Here is a 19,426-nt window from a genome sequence, read left to right as displayed (position 1 = left end):
CCCAGCCCTAACCCCTCTCGCCCCCCCCCGGTCCCCCCGCTTTCTGCGGGCAGGGTCCTGCTGCCATCTCCTGGCCACGCTCTGCCCGGCAGAGCAGCGCTGGGCTCAGCGGGAGAGGGATGGTGGTGTGGGGTGAGGGATGCTGTGGGGTGAGGGATTCTGTGGGGAGAGGGATTCTGTGGGGAGAGGGATGCTGTGGGATGAGGGATGCTGGTGTGGGGCGAAGGGTGCTGTGGGGAGAGGGATGCTGTGGGTTGGCGGATGCTGGTGTGGGGAGGGGGATGCTGTGGGTTGGGGGATACTGGTGTGGGGTGAGGGATGCTGCGAGGTGAGGGATGCTGGTGGGAGGGGAGGGATGCTGGTGTGGGGTGAGGGATGCCAGGAGGGTGGCTCAGCTCCGGCCACAGATGGGGGCAGGACAAAGGACCAGCCCGGAGCTGTCCGAGCTCCTCATGCCCCTCACCCCACAACCCGGCTCTACCCACCAGTGATGGTCGCGGCATCGCAGCATCTGCGTGTGGCTGACCCCTGGGATGTGGGGCTGGTGTGGGGCAGGGCAGTGACGGGGGAGTCCGGGCTGCGCTGGAGGTGGCCGGGGGGGGTCTCTGTCGGGACCGCGGTGTCCAGTTTGGCTGCTGTTACGTGGGGGGGGCCATGGGAGAAGCTGTTTCCACCCTGGCTCCCCGGAGCAGCCCTGGGCAGCAGGGTCCCTCCTGCAGCCCCTGCCTGCGGACAAGGAGCCGTGAGGGTGATGCTCCGGGGACCAGGGACACATCCTGAGCCCCACGCTCGGGGTCCTGTCCCCACGCACCCTGCCCACTGCTTAACGGCTCCCTATGGGCAGCAAATGCCCAGCCGGGGCTTGTGGGGACCTGAACAGCGCGGCCAGGGCCGGGTGTCCCCCCATGGGGAGAGGGGGAGCAGCCAGCACCAGGTCAGGCCCCACTGCTGCTGAACACGGCGCAGTTCCGGGATGGCGCCGGGTCATCATCGTACCTGCTCAGCTCCACTACGTGACAAGGGGCGCTCAGCACCAAAGCAAACACTTGGTGATGTCCGGATCAGCACCAGCGCCGGAGGGGGGAGAGGATGCTCGGAAGGGACGGGGCAGGAGCCTGTTCCCCTCCCCGGGCTCGCTGCCGGGTCCCTGCCCGTGGTAGCGGGCAGGGGCAGGAGCCGCGGAGGCGCTCGGGCAGACGCATTGGAGCCTCCAGAGCCGCACCTCGCAGGGCAAAGTTCGGCTGCCAATCCCCTCCCCGCCCGCTGCGGGATGCGGAGCCGGGACCCGCCGCGCTGCCCCGGGCAGGGCTGGGCAGCACCCGCGGCCGCCCCGGCCGGGCCATAAACACATCACGGGACAGGCCATAAACCCGCCCGCTCCTGCCCCCTCCAGCGCCCCGGCTCCGGCTGCAGCCGCTGCGGGCACCGCTGTGCCCGGCCGGGAGCCCCGAGCCCCGTTTCCACCCCTGCTCCCCCCCCCCAGCAGGGCCGTGCCGGGGCATCGCTGTTGCCTCTGCAGCGCCCAAACCCTGCTCCCTCCCTCCCCGGCCCACGGCGCAGCCGGGAGGCAGCACGGACACCCCCGAGCACGCCCACAGCCCCCGTCTGTGCCCCGCAGCACTGGAACCGCCGGGCGCAGGAGGCTCGGTCTGCCCGAGGAGCAGATCCTTAGCCCCAGAGCCGCAGGACCCCCCCATGGCCCCCAGCGCAGGAAGGGACCCACCGTGCTGCGGCGCTGCCGCTGCCCGCAATGGCTCCGCCGATGGAGCCCGCAGTGGGGCAGCGCGGGGCCGGGGCTGCCAGGGCCCTGCGCCTGCTCTTGGCCCCGCTCCTGGATCCCTGAGCCCGGGGAGAGCCGGGGCCGGAGCCCTGCGAGCGGCTCCCATCGCACCCGGCCCCTGCGGGACCTGCCCCGGGGCAGCAGCGGGAGCAGCAGGGCCCGGCGCACGGTGCGGGTGCAGACCTGAGCCCGGTGCCCTCTGCCCGGTGCCGTCGTGCGGCTCCTGCCCTGCACGGCCCTGCCCGTGCAGCCCGGGGGTGGCTTCACCCCATGGCTGGGGTTGGGGTCGCTGCCATCCTGCCCTGCCCCAGCCCAGGGGATGTCCCCAGGGGGGTCCTTGTGGAGCCCTCCTGAGCTGGGAACATCCCTTAAAGTCATAGGCACGGCCAGGATAAGGCTCCCGCGGTGCTGGGGCTCAGCAATGGGTCTCTCCATGCAGCCAAGGCCGTCAGGGGTGGATCCTGCCCTGCTCATCCTGACGCTGCCCGGCTGGAATGGGCTCAGTTCCGCTGTGAGCCCCAACCCCGGGTGCTCTGCGCCTGCCGCGGCCCTCACTGGGGCGGCCCGCGCCGTGGGATGCGCCCTGCGCCCAAGGGCTGCGTCCTCAGCTCCCTTCCCCCGGCAGAAATCCCCCCCCCAGCCTCGGCCTCTTCCGCAAAGCAGGAAAACCCTCCCCGCTCCCACGCTGACTTCCTGGTTCGGGCTCTGGGGAAGATGGAGCACGGCCACATCCCGGCTCCTGCGGCCAAACCCCTCTGTAGCTGCGGCCGACCCATCCCTCGGCATCCCGGTCCAGCCACAAGCCCCCAGCCGCTCACTCCAAGGGAGCTGGAATCCCAATGGAAAACCCCTTACAGGTGTCAGAGCCCCCAGCTGCGAGTGGGGCCATGGAGGTCTCAGCACCTGCCCCATTGAGACGACGCTGGAGGCGGAGGGGCGCATCCTTGCCCACGGCCCCGGGGGCTGAGGATGCTGCAGGACCCGCTCCCTCCCGGGGCAGGTGCTCGGTGTCCCGCTCCCCCCGCACAGGGCCCGGTTCCGGTTGTCCCTGCTCCAGCTCCCGTCCTGGCAGCGGCTCCCCGATCCCAGCCTTGTCCCGCAGCTGCCTCCGGCCCCGCTGCCCTCCGGAAGCGCGCTCGGCTCTGCCCGGGAAGCAGCTGCCGTGCTCCTCGTCCCTAACGGCAGGGCCGGGGCAGGAAGCGCGGCCGCATCCCCCCTGCACCGGGGCCCGGCTGCGCCGCGGGGCCGAGCCCAGCGCAGGATGATCCCCGAGCCATGGACAGGGATGGAGCCGGCCCCGCTCCCCAGAGCGGCTCCTGCTCTGTCCCTGCTGCCGCCGGGACTGACCACGGCCAAGCAGAACGCTCCGTGTCCTGCCGTGCCTTGAGCCGCATCCACCTCCCAGCAAGATCCCTCCGGGCACAGGCAACGCTGCCCATTGCGCTCCTGGGCACGGCTGAGCCAAGGGCATTTCCTCTGCCATCTGCTCCCGTGCTGGGCAGGAGGCAGCCCGGCTTGATGGAGGCAATGCCACCCTTCACTGCCCTCTCCTCCGGCTCCATCCCTCAGCGCAGCTCAATCCTGACCAGCACCTCAGGAAAGAGGAGATGCTGCTGATGCTGCCTCATGAGCATGAGCCTTAATTACAGGCAGGTTTCAGAGCAGAGGTGCCTGGTGACGGGCATGGGGCTGCGAGAGGGGACCTGTGCCTTGCTTGAGCATCATCCTCAGCCACCACCTGAGCCCTGGGCCAGGCAAAGCGGGTGCAAGGGACGGAATGAGCTCACACAAGGAGGGGGCTGGTCCCCCGCAGCCCGGCCACCCCAATGGGGCTCGGGGACAGAAGAACAGGCTCAGGGCAGCGCGGGGCTGGGGGGTTATTTTATTCTTTGCTTTGGTCTATACAAAAACAACTTACAGAAATAAACTCTTCCATTCCTGCACCACGCTCCTGTAACCGTCCATCCCCTTCCAGTGGAAGCGTTAAAGCACCATCTAGAGCCTCTTTAGAACATGTGTTAGAGAAGGGAGAGGGGGGGACAGGAACACACCACTCACCAAAAAGAAGGGAAACGGGTTAAAATGTGCAACAGAGATCAGTAACAAGGACACGGTTCCTAATGGGGGATCACTCCTATACGGGTACTGGCGGGGGGGGGGATAGGCAGGTACAGAGTCAGCTCCCCAACGGCTGATGGCAAAGAGACATCCCGATGGCCAAACCGAAGGTCCTGGGGCAGGGCACGCTTTGCTTTCAGCAAACTGGGTTGGCCTGATTTGAGTTTGGGTTCGCGGAGAGCAAAGGGTTTTCCTGTGGTAGATTCCATCCCTCGAACACCAACACGCGGAACAAGCAGCAGGGGGTTTGGGGGGGGGTTGGATGGAAAGCACAAACTTAAAGGTGGCAAAAGCCATTGGCACCATATTAAAAATACAAAAGAAATCTCTATTCATAGAAAAAGACGGAAAGGTCGCAAACGGGGCAGGGCTTGTGGGTCTTAAAGCTTCAGAAACAGTATCCTGGATGCCGGCTGCGGCAGGAGGTGCGCAAAGAAGGCCCAGGGGGAAAGGACCTTTTCCACAGCCCCGCAGCCGAGAACAGACAGCGAAAACCAAAGCCTCTGGTGGGAATGGAAAAGTTTTGTCTTCTCAGGCACTTCTGTCTCCCAAGTCCTTCTTGCAGATGCTCAGCCTGGGGCCACCCTCTTCTGTACGGAGAAAACACCTGCACGGGGCAGGGAGAGCTCCTGTTACTGAGCGGAGAGGGGAACCCATAGGACAATGGGGACGTCGACCCCATTGGCACCGGGGGACCCCACGGCCCTGCCATGCCCACGGCAGCGGTACCTGGTGCGGGGCTGCGGGGAGCGTTAGGCCAGCATGTGGTCAGCAAAGGGCGCTCGGACGCCGTCGCTGTAGGCGTCCATGGGGTAGTCCCCGTCCATGTCCATGTGCATGTCGATGGGGTCCAGGGGGATGTCACCCGAGTACATGGGGCGATAGCCAGGGTCCAGCTCTGCGGGAAGGGATGTGGCAACCTCAGCTCCCATCAGGGAGCGGCTTCTCCAGAGCCCAGACCCCCTCCTGGTCCCCTTGCCTGCGGCACCCACAATGGACACAAGCGCCACCGACCGCCCCAAGCGCCAGGGCCAGCATCCTGCTGAGCATCCCCCGCAGGCCAGGCTGGTGCTGTACCAGCAGCCACCCAAGAAAGGGTTTGAAACCAGCCTGGTTTGGTGAGAGGAGGCCAATGCCCCACCAGAGCACAGCCAAGGGGAGCCCCACAGGAAGAGCCCCACACTCACCATCTGAGTAGGGCTCGTTGATGGGGATCATGCTCTGAGCCTACAAGAGAAGGGGACACAAGTGAAGGGGGATTCGTGTTCACGTGTGCCCAGTGCCCAGCCCTGGGTGCTGGAGAGCTCAGGACGCAGCCCATCCACCCCGCACCCCCTTTTCCAGTCGCTCCCACCCAAGGTTGGCTGCTGGAGGTGGGACTGGTCCATCCCGAGGGATAAAGGGCTCCCTGGGGGATGCTCACCGCCTCCCAGGCTGCGGGGTCATGCTTGAAGAGGGAGTTGGTGAGCTCCACGGAGACGCGCTTCCTGTAGTCGGGGTTCTTGTCCTCGGAGATGCGGAAGAGCACGGCAGCAGCGTAGGTGGCTGCAGGGCGAGAGCAGCAGCCTCAGCACCCTAAAGCACCACGAGCTGCGGTGATGCCCAGCAGCACCAGAGCCGCCGGCACTCACCCGTCCCCTCGTTCCTGGAGTGCAGCAGCTCCATGAGGGGAGCTGAGGCCCCCTCAGCATCGATGGCGTCCGCTGCCTCCTTGTCCTGAGCCAGCTCGCACAGCACCCCGGCCGCCACGCGCTGGATGTTCTCCACCGGCGAGTAGAGGAGCTGTCGGGGTTGATGAACACCAACGTGAGGGGAAGCAGCCGGCGAGCACCGGGGTCCCTGGGTGAGTGGGAGGTGACAAAGAACAGCCCCGAGCCCCCCCAGCCCCTGACCTGCACGAAGAGAGGGATGGTGTTGAGGCGGAAAATCTCCATGCGGTTCATGGGGTCCCGGGCCAGGATGTGCAGTGCCCCCGTGCATCCCTCCACGATCTCCTCCATCTTCACTCCGTCCTGCCAGGGGACAAGGGCTCAGCCAGGGCCCTGGGGCAGGCGGAGCACAACCAGCACCAGGGCACAAGCCCCCTGAGCACGAGCCCCCGCAGGGATGGGTTGGTTCGGGGGGGGCAGAGGGGTCTCACCGTGTAGGGCTGCTGCGTGCCGGCGGCCACGTGCCGCTGGGCATCCTGGTGAGCCTTGACCAGCAGCTGGACCAGGCGCGGGATGACGGCGGCCTCCTGCAGCGGGGCATGGTTGGCCGGGCACAGGGCCAGGTTGCGGATCAGGCCTATGGTAGCCTGGAGGAGAGGAGAAGGGGGGGAAGAGAGATGGAGCTCAACCGTGGATCAGGGCAGCGTGTGCGTCCCATGGGACCCCCCCAGCACGGAGCCTCCTCCTTGCCCATCCCACCCCATCCTCCTCCACGGCACAGGCTGACTTCAGCTTCCTCCCCCCGGGGCAAGTATTGATCCAGCCCAGCAGCCAGCACGAGCCATTTCCTCCATTAGCTGCCATCAGGGATGGGGCTCACCGCGCTGCACGCAGCCACCGCCGCTCCCTGCCCAGCACCAGCCACAGCCCCCTCAGCACCACATCCCACCATGGACCGGCAGCCCGGCGGCCAGCTCGAGCCCCTCACCTTGACCAGTGGCCACTGGTTGGGCTGGTTGAGGAGCTTGACGATGGCGGGGATGCCGTAGTTGAGCCGCACCGAGTTCTGCGCCATCTCGGCCTCGGGGTGCCGGCTGGTGAGGTGCCGCAGCGCGCACACGGCCGGCTCGGTGATGTCCTCCTTGTCGCCCGCCCGCAGGATGGTGTGGATCAGGGCTTCCACCCCGTTCGACTGCGTCACCAGGGTCTTGTTCTTGCTGTTGTTGCAGGTCAGGTTGGAGAGGGTGCCGGTGGCGCAGGTCAGCACGTTCACGTCGTCGGAGCTCAGCTGGTTCACCAGGATCTTGAGGACCCCGTCCAGGCCCTCCTGCGGGAGCAGGGATGGGAGCTCAGCGCAGCCTCGGGGAGCCAGAGCTGCCCCGCAGCACCCCATGGACCGGAGCAGGCAGCGATGGAGGAGATGCAGCGTTTGCACCCCCCGGTCCCCCGAGCTGCTCGCCCGCGTTGGGAATTCGATGCCTCCAGCAGCGCTTCCCTGCTGGGGACTGCAAACAACGCATCCCCGGGTGAGCCGGTCCCAGCCCCGCCGCAGGCAGGGGCAGGAAGGAGTTAAAGGCACCACGTTCCCCCCGTCCCCCCCCGCAGCAGAGCAGGGATGGTTCCGTGCCAGCACAAATAGTTTCCAGGCTGCATCAGGCTCTAATCTGCACGGAGGAGCCCCAGCAGCTGGGGATCGCATCAGGAGGCGGCAATGGGCTGCGAGAGCAAGCCCAGAGCAGGGCCCAGGGTCACCCTCACCCGGCCCCCCATGGGCACAGCCACCTCCAGCGCAGCTCCTTGGGCAGCTCCAAGTGGGTGGCGGGGGTCCAAGGCAGGGCCAGCACCAGCCCTGGCGATGCCCCCCCCCACTGCCAAAGTGGGTGATAAACTGGGTGCTGCAGCACAAGGCAGGGTCCCGCACGCTCACCTGCTTGGTGGCCACATCAGACAGGTTCCGCAGGGTCCAGAGGCAGTTCTGGACCAGCCTGGGGCTGGAGCTGGTGAGGTGCTTGCCCAGCGCCTGCATGCCGCCTGCCAGGGAGGAGACCCCAGCGTCAACACCCACAGGAGAAGGGGGAGGCAAGGGGTTTGCCTGGCAAGAGCAGCCCACAAGCGATGCCCTTAATGCGCGATGCAGCCTCATGGCTTAGCAGAGGTCAAATGCAGCGCAAGGAGACAGCTCCCAGGCAGCCGGGCCAGATCCTGCTCGCACACAGTGCCAGGGCAGCACCTCAGCAGCCATTCAGAGCATCACCCTGACACCCCCCCTCCTCCGCCTGCCCCACACTGGCAGCCCCTCTTACCAGCCTCAACGATAGCGGGCTTGTTGCTGGGACACACCGAGAGCACCTTGAGCACCCGGCTCGTGGTCCACAGCAGCTTCTCGTAGTTGTAGCTGCGCATGATCTGCACCAGGGCCTGGGGGCCTCCGTTGGCCAGAATTATCAGCTGCAAGACAAGCACCATGGGCAGGGTGCGCGGGGCACGCACTGCCATCCCCCCCGGCGTCCTTTGCCCCATGACAGCAGCCCGCAGGGAGCGAGGATGGGCAACGACCCCGCTCCTGCCCTCCCTTCTGCAGGACCCCCGTGCCCCACCTTGCTCTCCTGGTTGCCGTAGGCGAGGAGCTGAAGGCAGTCGGTGGTGATGGCCAGGAACTTGGGGTTGTTCTTGTTGAGCAGAGGGACCATCTTCTGCAAGCCATCGGCCAGGCGCACGGCCATCTTGGCCCCTTCCTGGTACAGCAGCAGGTTGTGCAGGGTGGTGATGGCGTAGAAGAGGACCGACTCGACCGGCGAGCTGCGGGCAGCAGCCCGGGGCCACGTCAGCTCAGCACAGCCCCGGCTCCCCCGCTCCGTGCCCTCCCGCTGCGAGGCCACCGCGCCACGGGCAGGGATGCAGAGGGAGCCCCATCCCTATGGACAACGCAATGGGGGGCTGCTCCCCTCCTCCTGCTGCCACGCAGGCTCCAAATGCAGCAACCCCTGGGGCTCCCGTAGGCTGAAAGCTTCCAGGTCTCCCATTCCCTTGGGTTTGGTGCGAGCAGGAGGCAGCAGGAGCCTTCCCCTCCTCTACCCCCAGCCCAAAGGGGACCTTTTGTGCTCCCGACCAGCAGCCTCCTACCTCAGCATCCTGACGAGGGCCGGGATGCCGCCGGACTTGAAGATGGAGAGCAGGCCCTCGCGGTGGTGCGAGAGGTTGTGCAGGATGCTGGTGGTGCAGCGCGCCGTGTCCAGGTCGCTGGTGCTCTGCATGGTGCGCACCACGGCCGCCACGATCTGCGGCGACTGCATCAGCGCCCGGCGCGAAGCCTCCTTCTTGGAGAGCTGGTTCACGATCATGGCTGCTTTGCTGACGACCACCTGCAGGAGAGAAGCTGCTGGTGGGAAGGGGTCCCGCTGCTGCCCGTCACCGCAGGGACATGAGGGAGCCATGGGCAGCGTGGCGCTGGAGCAGCAGCACCGGCACGGATGACGATCGCTGGTTTTAACAGCGCTCATCCACGCTGCTCCAGGAGCCACACTGCAGGGCGCAGCACACGGAGGGTCCACGCAGCTGCAGGGATGGGCTGCAGCACCGAGAGCCGGTGTCTGCGCAAGGCCAGGGCAGCAGAGCTGCATCCGAGCAGCAAGGACGGGCTGCGAGGAGATGCGGGTGCACGGAGCTGGGCTCCATCCTTCTGCGGGCTGGAGGCAACCGCAGAGCTCTGCCAAGGAGCCCCGTGAGGACGGGAGCTCATCTGCGCTGGGAGACCGGCGCCAGCAAAGCTGCTTCCTTACCGGGTCCTCGTCGTTGAGCAGCTTGGTGAGCTCGGGGATGGCGCGCGTGGCCAGCTCGGCGTCGTCCTGGTAGTTGATGAGGTGCACGATGGCCGATTTCAGCATCTGCGAGGGCTCGGCCAGGCGCTGCACGTTGGTCTGCTGCCCCTCGAGCTGCGTGCTGAGCAGCAGCGAGCGGTCCTCCACCGTCTCCGGGTACATGGCGGCCCGGACGCGCTGCGCCCGGGTCATGGCCAGCTGAGCCTCCATGTCCGCTGCGGGGGCAAGGAGGAGCAGCGTCAGAGCCGGGCTCTCCCACCGCTGCTTCCCCACCGCGATGCGCTGAGCACCAGCTTAGAGCAGCATCGCCGCAAGGAGCTGGTGCTTCAAAGCGGGCACAGAGATGGCAGCACGGAGGTAACACAATGCTCAATGAGGCAGCGTGAGGAGGCACTCGTCTCACAAGGCCCATTCATTAAAGAAATGAAGGATATTTGCAACCTGGACAAGCCGGCACCGGGGATTAGGATGAGGACACGAAGGCCTTCCCTGTCACACTGCAGTAAGAGTGACCCGGGCGGCAGTGATGCTGCAGCAGTGTCCCCATCACTGCGGCACGGGTACCACTTGGTCCCCAGGGGAGCCGGTGACCAAACCTCCCATGGCCCATGCCCACAGGGGGATGCACGGAGGCGAACAGAGCCCTCTTTTATGGGATCAAGCTGCGGGAAGCATCTCCTTTAGCTCCGGGGGCTGCGCCTCCGCCTGCTTTGCCCTCGCAGACAGGCCAAGCAGGCAGAGCTGGAGCACAGGCTGGCAGCTCCCGCGTGGGCAGCAGAGCAGACGCCGATCCGGGGGCCGGGATCAGCTGTTCCCAGCTCCATCCAAGCCGGATGCGTGCTCAGAGCTCAGCACCGCGGGCTGGCTGCGCGCCACCCCACAGCCTCAGCGCAGGGCAGGACAGGAGGGAGCAGATTTCAGGCGGCAGCAGCAGCAGCAGCAGCTCCCGGGGTGTGGAAGGCGGCGTGGAGCAGTGCCCAGAATGAGCCCCGCTCCTGGGGGAGGCGAAGGCAGGCAGGAGCTGAGCAGCCAAGGCTGCAGGCGTGCCCGGTCCCGCAGCCCATACCTTGCGCTTGGCTCTGGCTCTGGCTCCCTCCCTGGCAGTAGCTGGTGGTGGTCGTCTTCTTGATGGTGTACTGCTTCCCATAGAGCTCCTCATCGTCCCCGAGGCACTTGCTGCTGACCGAGGGCACCTGGGTGTTGACTCCGGAGTGGATGCCCGAGTCGTAGGTGTAGGTTTGCTGCCACTCCGTCACCTTGATGGGCTGCTCCATCATGTTCATCACCTCCATGGCTGCTCTGCGGGGCAGGCAGGGGAGGAGTGAGTCCTGCGGCAGCCCCCAGCCCCACGCAGCCCCAGCAGATGCCAATCTGCCCTCCGCCCGGCGCCGGATGAAAGCAGCGCGGGGATGACGAACCCACAGCTCAGCACTTTGCTGCTCGTGTTCAGACACGACCGAGCCTGGCGCAGCGTCAGCACCGCCTCGGCGGGGAAGGTGCGAGCACAGGGACCCGCAGCCAGGACCCGGCTCCAGCCCCACCACTTGTACAGAGCGGCTTCAGAGCCAGGGGCTGGCGACAGCCACGCGGCTGCAGCGCCAGGAAGGAAGCAAACCCTTCTTCGAAGCGCTCTGGGATGCTCCCAAATCGCCTAAAAATACCCAGGCGGAGCTCTCCTGCGGGCGCCCAGCACCACGAGCACCCGTGGCGCGGTCCCATGCTGTGCTGAGCACTGTGGTGGCAGGACAGGGCAGCCCAGCGCATCCCAAACTCAGGACCAGGCTGCTTTCGAGCAGGGCTGCGTTTCCCTTCCCTTTCGTAAAGGAGGACGGCTCCCGGATGAACCCCTGCGCTCACAGGCAGGCGGATGCTGCAGGGCTGTGACTCACCAGCCCCACATCCAGCCCCCGGCACGGCCAGGAGGGGAGGGATGGGGTGGGGGGGGCGGTGTGGGACACAGACAGCACCATCCAGCCCCACACCGGGATTCCTGCCCCTTCCTCCGGCGGCGCAAGGGTGAGGATGACTCAGAGTTTCAGAGGCGAGATAAGCTTGAAGGGAGCAGCTGCACCCGGCCGCGCTTCCCAACAGCCGTAATTACCACCTCCACCGGCTCTGATTCATGCAGCCACCCGGACCGGGGCGGCCACGCGGCCCTGGATGCGCTCCAGACCCCGGGACCAGCCGGGCCGGTGCGGCAGCCTCGGGCCCTAGCACCCTGCTTGGGGCTGGAAGGGGAAGGGGTTGAGCCCCCCCAGCAGCCCCCCGCCACCCGGCAGCTGAGTCAGGGCGTCGGGTGGCGGCCGGGGACGCGGCGTGCGTGGGGCGCGCGGTGGGGCACGGCAGGGCACGGCGCGCACGGGCTTGGCGCAGCTCGCCCCAGCGCTGCCGGCTGTTCCCAAGGAGCGGCCGAGCTCGCAGGGCAAAACCCCAGCCTGGCACAAACACTGGAGCCACATCCCACATCCCACCGGGAGAGCATCCCACCAGGAGCGCACCTTACACCCCCCTGCAGGAGCATCCCGCATCCCACCGATGCATTCTGCATCTAACCCTGCATCCCACCCTGCGAGCATCCCGCATCCCACCGATGCATTCTGCATCCAACCCTGCATCCCACCCTGCGAGCATCCCGCATCCCACCAATGCATTCTGCATCCAACCCTGCATCCCACCCTGTGAGCATCCCGCATCCCACCGATGCATTCTGCATCCAACCCTGCGAGCATCCCGCATCCCACCGATGCATTCTGCATCCAACCCTGCATCCCACCCTGTGAGCATCCCGCATCCCACCAATGCATTCTGCATCCAACCCTGTGAGCATCCCGCATCCCACCGATGCATTCTGCATCCAACCCTGCATCCCACCCTGTGAGCATCCCGCATCCCACCAATGCATTCTGCATCCAACCCTGCATCCCACCCTGCGAGTATCCTGCATCCCACCGATGCATTCTGCATCCAACCCTGCATCCCACCCTGCGAGCATCCCGCATCCCACCGATGCATTCTGCATCCCACCCTGCGAGCATCCCACATCCCACCATGCGAGCACCCTGCAACCCTCCCTGCGAGCATCCCGCATCCCACCGATGCATTCTGCATCCCACCCTGTGAGCATCCCGCACCCCACCATGTGAGTACCTTGAATCCCACCATGGACATCCCCAGCCACCTCCCCAGCACCACTGCTGGGCCCTGCTCCTGCCAGTTCAGTGTTTTTGAGCTGTCAAGCAGCAATCACAGCCTAAGAACTGCTCTGGCTTTAATGTGCTCTGCATTATGCATGCTGGCAAGGCAGCAGGAGCTGGACCCGCTAATGGAGGCCAGCCAGGGCAGATCATTCCCACGCAGGGTGTGGGCAGAAGCCGGGGTTCCCATTCAGTGCATGACGCCCGTGTCCATTCCCCACCCTGTGCCAGAGCAGGGCTTGGCCAGGAGAGCCCCAGTGCCAAGCTGGGAGTGCCCCAGCACCACACACCCTGTGTGTATCCCAGAGCTGCTGCCTCGGCAGTTGGCAGAGCAAATCCTCCCATTGGAACGCCCTGGCTGTGGAGGAAGAGCCTCCAAACTATGGGCAAGCCAAAGGAAAGCAATGACAAGCCCTGCCCAAGGAAGCCCAGCGGGCAGGAGAGCGCACTGCTGGCACTGGTGGCCTTGGTGCTGCTGCCATCGCATGTCCAAGCCACGCTGCCCTGAACAGGCTGGCAAGGGCAGAGCAGAGCCAAGGGCAGGGAAGCTCCTGCAGCACACAGGGGGGTGTAAGGACCCCGAGCATCCCCAAAGCCAGAGCAGGGACCCCCAGGCAGCAGGGAGCCAGCGCTGGAGGAGGGGAGGCTGTGCCTGCACCATGGGTGGCTGCTGGCATCTGCTCCACAATCCACAGGCATCTGACAGGCTCTTAATTCTCCAAACCTGCGTGAGCCCAGCTCAGACACCGGCTCCTCGCAGCTCCCTGCATTATGCATGAGCCATCCCCCCCCCCCGTCTGCACCGCGAGGACATCAAAAGCCAGCAAAGCTCCTCCGAGCCCAGACACAAGCTCAGGTGATGGGCTCCAGACAAGGAGAGTGGGTCCAAGCTAATGAGCACCGGGTTAGAGGCATCAGTGGCCTGCAGCAGATGTCGAGGGGGCATAGGGTGGGTGCTGCCCAGCACAGGCACGATCCCTCCCCACAAGGGACCATGGGCACCTCATTTAATGCAGCATCCATCTTTCCCCTGCAGCATCAGCACAGTGGCACCCGAGGCGATGGGGCCAGGGGAGCAAACGTTGGATGCTCCAGCAGCAAGCAGTGAGGTTTCCGCTGAGCCAAGCATCCTCTGCTCATCACCCAGTGAGGGCCAGACACCCAACATAAGCTTCGCCCCCATGCTCTATAGCAGGGCTCTGTCCTCAGATGTCCTCCCTCCTCCTCCTCAGAGGGATCAGAGGATGCCGGTTGTGCCAGGGCTCACCTGTGATGCTTTTGGTGGCGAATGGATGCAGTGGGGCAGAGCCCCCACAGACAGCAAAGGGGAGGGCAGCAGGGGGTGTTTGGGGTCTAGGGGACAACACTTGCCCTGGAGGGGTCAGCCATGGGGCTGGGGGATGCTGGGCTGGGCTGTCGGTAGGACAAGCGCTGCTCTTCCCTCCCTCATCCACAGGATGTTATCGGATGTTATGGAGCGCAGCAAGGGCAAAGCGACACAAACCAGCCCCAGCAGAGCCCCCCCCCCAGCCTGCACGGAGCCAGGACTCCAGGGAACCAGGAACAGTGAGAACCCCCCCCCCAGGAACCAGCAAGGCAGATACGGGGGACCCCAAAGAGCAGGTCTGGGGGAGGACAGACCTCCAGCACCACCATGGGGACTGGGCCGAGCCAATAAAGGGGCTTCAACCACCCTCCTGCAGCAGAGAGCCAGGAGAAGGTTAATGCCTCTCCCACCACTTCCCGCAGCCAGGAATGCCAGGGAAGGCAGAGGAAGCTCCCACAGCACCAGAGCCATTTGATGAGCATCCAGCAGCATCGTCCCTCCCGACACCGCCTGCGGAGGAAGGAGCTGGGAATGGCAGGCCCAGGCTGAGCAACCCAGACCAGCAGCAGGGAGGCCACAAGCACTGCTTGGTGCAGGAAGAGCCATTATTGCCCAGGGACCTGGTGGGGAGCAGCAGCCCCCCCCCAAGTGAGCAGATGGGGGGTACAGAGCAGGTTGGGGGGGGGGGGGGTAATCACATCGTGCTGCCCAGCCCAGAGCATCTTTGTGCTCATTCTTCCCATGGAGCAGCGGAGCTGGAGTGACCCCCAAAGAGGCTGTGCCTGCAACCGGAGTCACTTCAGCTCTTAAGGAGAGGCAAGAGGCAGTGACAGCAACTCAACAAATGCAGTGTGAGAACAGAGTCTATTTTAGAAGCACTGGGGCTACAACGGGAGCGATCTCCGGTCCCCAACACCCTCCTGGAGCAGTGACCCCTGCTCGGACAGAGCCACATGGACCCCTGCAGCACTGGAGCCCTGCAAGGGACAAGGTCCCCCCCATCACCATCACCCCACCGCTAACGAAGCTCCTGCAGCAGACCCAGCACCGCACAAAAGCTGCGATGGCTTTGAAGAGGATCCCTCGCAGGAACACGCAGCAGGAGGAGGCAGAGAAAGGAGCTTTTCAGGAGCATCAATGGGAAGCGTTAGAGTCAGAGCCCGGCTACCACAAGCCCTTTCAATGGGGCTTTACAGTGAAGATAAGTGGAATTCAAAGGGGGAACAAGAGCAGTTTGAAGTTTAATGAGGAGGAGAGGGCAACGGGGGATCGGCCTCTTGTTGGAGACTGAGAGCTGGCTGCAACGGCACGAGGCTGCCCTGGACCTGCACACAAAGGAGCTGGTGGCCTTTGTTGGCTGACAGAGGTACCAGCAGCTCTGGCCACCCCACCAGCTCTGACAGCATCAGGTCCCTAGGGACAGGGATGGGTGGAAGCTGCTCTATAGACCTGTGCTCTTATCCCCTGGTTATTCTTCAGATGCTCCTGAGGAGCTTAAGCTTGAGCAGAGCTCCTGCTCCCACCATCCAGGGGGTACCACAGCCCCTGAGCATGGTGACACCAGCCCTCGACAGCATCCCCAGCGGGACCCGCTCTGCTCGTGCTCCCCATCGCAGCAGAGCCTGCTCCCTGCACCTGCACCAACCGCTCCCGACAGCCCTGGCACACGCCGAGCCCAGGCTGGAGCGTTCTGGCACTTCACACCATGAGGAGTTATCACCCATCAAGCGCTCTCCCATTGCGAGCGTGCACAGCACCAGGCACGACAGCCACCGGCCTGTGCTGGAGCTGCACCAAAGCACCATCTGCTGCACCATGGCCTGTGTGTACACCCCACACCGTGCCCCACTGCAGCCCAGCATCACCTCCCGGCCCTACACGCACTTCTGACCACTAGCACGGACCCAGCAGGCTCGATGTGGGATCAGGTCCCCTTCTCTTGTGCTGCCTCTGCTCCCATGGGGCCAGCCCCACACCAGGGATCCTGGCCCAGGGAGGGTTTACCCATGGGCACGGATGTGCTGAAGACCCACGGCAGGGTCTCTGGCAGCCCCACATCTTCCCTGCCCACGTCCAACAACACCATCTGCAGAGGCATCGGGAAGACCCACACAGACACATCCCCTCCTCAGTTCAAGCTTGCTGATCTCATTAGAAACACTGCCACTTGTCCACGGCAATTACCCACAATAGCTCCATCTGCATTAAAAGAAAAACACATAAACCCCATTATTTTGCTTTAAAGAGCACAAAGAACAAATCGTCCTTTAAGAACACGATAATTGCAGGCTTTAAATTTAGGCTTTGAGCCTCCCAGCCTGTTCCCAGCTCCAATCACAGCATCCAGAATCACTGGGGTTTGCCACCTCGGCCCCGGCGCTGCTGGAGGAGGCGAGGCGGTGGCAGGGACCCGGCGCTTCCCTTCTCCATCCAATTGCATTCCATGTGTAAAGTTCAGAGGCTTCACAAGGAATTATCAGCAGCAGCCGTCAGCACCCGGCCTGTCGGAGCAAGTTACGGGTTTGTCACCGGGGCTCTGCCCGTGCGTCACAGCCATTACAACAGCGCTGGGGCAGCACCAAAGCTCTCTCCCACACACCTGATGCAGCCAAGGCGTTTGGGAGCTGAGTGGCCGAGGTGTGTGGAGGTGCCCCCCCGGGGCTGGCAGGTTGGGAAGGGTATTTCAAGCCTCTCCTTATAGAAACAGCTTCATCTCCCCTGCACGCAGCCCTTGAGAAGCCGGGTTGAGGAGCTCTGCCCACTGAGGCACTCGCACAGCGCCAGACCCAGCCCAGTTTAAGCGCAGGCGTTGCTTGGGTCAGGTTTAAAGGGTTCTTTGGAGAGGGAACACCTCTGCCTCCACACCCCTGCTGGCCTCTACTGCTTCAAACAGCATCCATAGGGAACGGGTAAAACCAACCCTCCCATCGCAGGGATTCGAGGCACCAGCACAGCCACGGTGTCCTCCCGAGCTGCTTCCATCCGCACAGAGACCCACCAGGGACACCCCACAGTTACAGGGGACCGAGAGGCACCTCCCAAGCCCCACATCCCCAGTCTAGGTGAGAAAGCACCACCAGAAAAGAAGGCAAAAGCTCAAGTCCAAAGCAGCCTGAGCTGTTTTAACAGACATTAAATGTCCTTTTAAGTTGTGTTAATTAGAAGCCAGTCTCATTTAAACCTTGGAGCCGAGCAGCAGCCTGGGTACAGATGCTGCAATTAAAGCCTTGCAAGTTCTCTGCAAAGCACCTCCTGGCTTGCGGATGGGCCCAGGGCAGCTCCGCTCCCGGGGGCTCCCCCATCCGCACCCGGCTCCGAAACCCTGGAGAGCTGGAAGCGCGATGGAAAGCCAGATCCCATGGAGCACTCCCACACCAAACCACAGCCTCGAAGGGAAACCAGCACCCCGGGAACAGCCCCAGCCGAGAGCCGCGCAGCTGCACCCGCCTGCCCCATAGAGCTGATTAAGGATTCCAATGGGGAAACAAAGGGGACAGTTAATAGGATTAGGGTAGCACAGAGTATGACACTGAAACACAGCACCGGGACCAGGGGGACGATCCTCCAAGGTCCCCGGCTGCAGCCAAGCCGTGGCAGTGCCACCATGGCTGAGCACCGGGCACGGTGCATGGCTCACTCCGTGCCCAGCCCCGGCAGAACCCCCCCGCCCCCCAGCAGCCGGGCTCGGCCCCACCGGGATGCAGGCGCTTCCTGGAGCCGGCAAGGACGCTCCACCTCGCCCAGACAATAGGCTGAGAACGCCATTGTCTGGAAGCCAGGGCCCTGCCGTGGCCGCCCCACCTTCCCATAGCACCCCATTAGCAGCCCCCGAGTGCTGCGGACCCACATCTCCCCCAGGAGCCGACCCCTGAGGAGGGGAAACCACCCCTCGGCCGCTGGTGCCGGGAGTCTTGTCCATTCCTACCCCGACAGCCAACTTTGAGCCAAATTAGCAGTAAAATGGGGTTTTCATGAGACTTTATGGAAAGCCTCCAAAGCGATGAGCGATTACAGGCTTCAGATGTGCAGAGCCAGTTCCATGGGGTGCCCAGCGCACCGTCCAGGTGACATTGACACAACACCCCCAAGGACACCAAAAGGGACCCTAAAGCCTCCCCGGCCCCGTTACCTGCTGGGCCGGACCCAAGTGCGGGGCCAGGAGCGGAGCCGCGGGCACAGCGCCCGCCCCGGCTGCGGTGACAGCCCCCGGCACCGCTCCAGCCGGGGGGGAAGCGCTTTGCCCCCGGCACCCGCCAGCCCCACGGCAGAAGGCGCCGGGGCTGGCAGCGGCACCAATGCCAAAGCCAGGACGATGCGGGCTGGAGCAGGAGCTGCGGCGGCTGCTGGGGACGGCCCCAGCTGGGTCATGGTCCCCTCCACACGGGGACGGTGGCAGGGAACGGGCACCAAAGCCACGGGGCTTGCCCGAGGTGCTAAGAGGGGGAAACGCTGCGGCCTGGTGAGAGTGGGCGCAGCCGCCACCTCCCCACCCGTGCGGGGACAACGCCAACACGGGACCGGGGCCCCTCGGCAAGGGCTCCCCCTCCTCTCCCGGCACCGACGTCCCGGCTGCTCGCAGCCCGCACCGGGCAGCGCCCGGCGCCTTCCACCATTGCCCTTCCCGCTGCGAGCCCGATTCACGAAGCCAACGCGAGGAGGGGACGCGCTCCCCTCCCAGCCCCAGACGGGGCTCACCCCCGCGGGTCCCCCCTGGAGGGCTCCACCGGAACCCCCGCTCTGGGCCCGGCTCCGCTCCGCTGATCCCGGGCCACCGACCCCTCCTCGCCCCCCCCAGGCCCTCGGGCAGCGCCGGGCACCGCGGGGCTCCGGGGCGGACCCGGCAGCGCGGCCACCACCGGGCGCGGGAGCTGCGGCGGGGAGCGGGGCCCGGGACAGCGCCCGCGGGGCCTCGCCCCGGGGACCCGCCCGACCGGATCCGCGCAGGCTGCGCCCGCCCCGGCCGCACGCACCCGGGACCGGCGGAACTCGCGGCTCCGCTGCTGCGGGGCGGGGGGAACGGGGGGCACCGCCGGACCTGCCCCGGCAGCGGGACCGAGCCGCGACCCCCGGGCACCGGGCACCCGGCTCCTCCTCCGGCTCCGCACGGCGGAACCCGCTCAGCCCCGGCCCGGGACAAGCCCGGCGCTGCCCGGCCCCGTCCTCCCCGCGGTGCCCCCGATCCCGATCCCGATCCCGATCCCGATCCCGATCCCGATCCCCGCTCACCTGCGCGCGCGCGACCCCTGCGCGAGCTCTGCCGCCCGCCCCGCTCCGGCCCGAACAAAAGCCGAGCAGCGCTCGCGCCAGCCCCGCCCCGCCCCGCCCTGCCTCGCCCCGCCCCAAGCCCCGCCCCTCATGGTGGTTTACGCGTTTCTATTGGACAGCCGGCAAGCCCGTCAACAGCGCTCTCCGCCTGGCCACGCCCCCCGCCGGACGTGTTTATCCGCTCCCTATTGGCGGGGGCGCGGCCGCCCCGCCTGTGGCCGGCAGGTGATTGGGCAGCGGGGCGGGAATCACCTGGGTGACGTCACTGGGCGCGG

At 65.5% G+C, this 19,426-nt stretch overlaps 1 protein-coding gene across 1 annotated transcript; it reads right to left on the bottom strand.

Annotated features, from left to right (window-relative positions):
* Positions 1-3,643: 3,643 nt before the first annotated feature.
* Positions 3,644-19,191, bottom strand: JUP (junction plakoglobin). Its single transcript, XM_065699016.1, has 15 exons — positions 19,113-19,191; positions 10,432-10,664; positions 9,327-9,580; positions 8,671-8,909; positions 8,145-8,346; positions 7,851-7,995; positions 7,475-7,578; positions 6,536-6,874; positions 6,039-6,194; positions 5,791-5,910; positions 5,530-5,680; positions 5,322-5,443; positions 5,086-5,125; positions 4,628-4,796; positions 3,644-4,505 (listed from the first exon to the last, which is right to left on the bottom strand). Exons 2-14 carry the CDS (start codon positions 10,655-10,657, stop codon positions 4,651-4,653), a joined length of 2,244 nt encoding a protein of 747 aa, XP_065555088.1. The 5' UTR covers positions 10,658-10,664; positions 19,113-19,191; the 3' UTR covers positions 3,644-4,505; positions 4,628-4,650.
* Positions 19,192-19,426: the final 235 nt, after the last annotated feature.

The sequence above is a fragment of the Lathamus discolor genome, chromosome 20 (assembly GCF_037157495.1).
Source record: "Lathamus discolor isolate bLatDis1 chromosome 20, bLatDis1.hap1, whole genome shotgun sequence".
Taxonomy (NCBI): Eukaryota; Metazoa; Chordata; class Aves; order Psittaciformes; family Psittacidae; genus Lathamus; species Lathamus discolor.
This window is presented reverse-complemented; position numbering and strand designations above follow the sequence as displayed.

Bases quoted from the DNA above. Each gene is read 5' to 3' on its own strand.
- JUP (XM_065699016.1), bottom strand. From the start codon at position 10,657: ATGGAGGTGATGAACATGATGGAGCAGCCCATCAAGGTGACGGAGTGG. The intron at 7,579-7,850 runs GTAAGAGGGGCT...CCTCCCTGGCAG, and splicing joins GCCCGCTATCGTTGAGGCTG to GCGGCATGCAGGCGCTGGGC. The intron at 5,126-5,321 runs GTGAGCATCCCC...CTTCTCTTGTAG, and splicing joins ACCCCGCAGCCTGGGAGGCG to GCTCAGAGCATGATCCCCAT.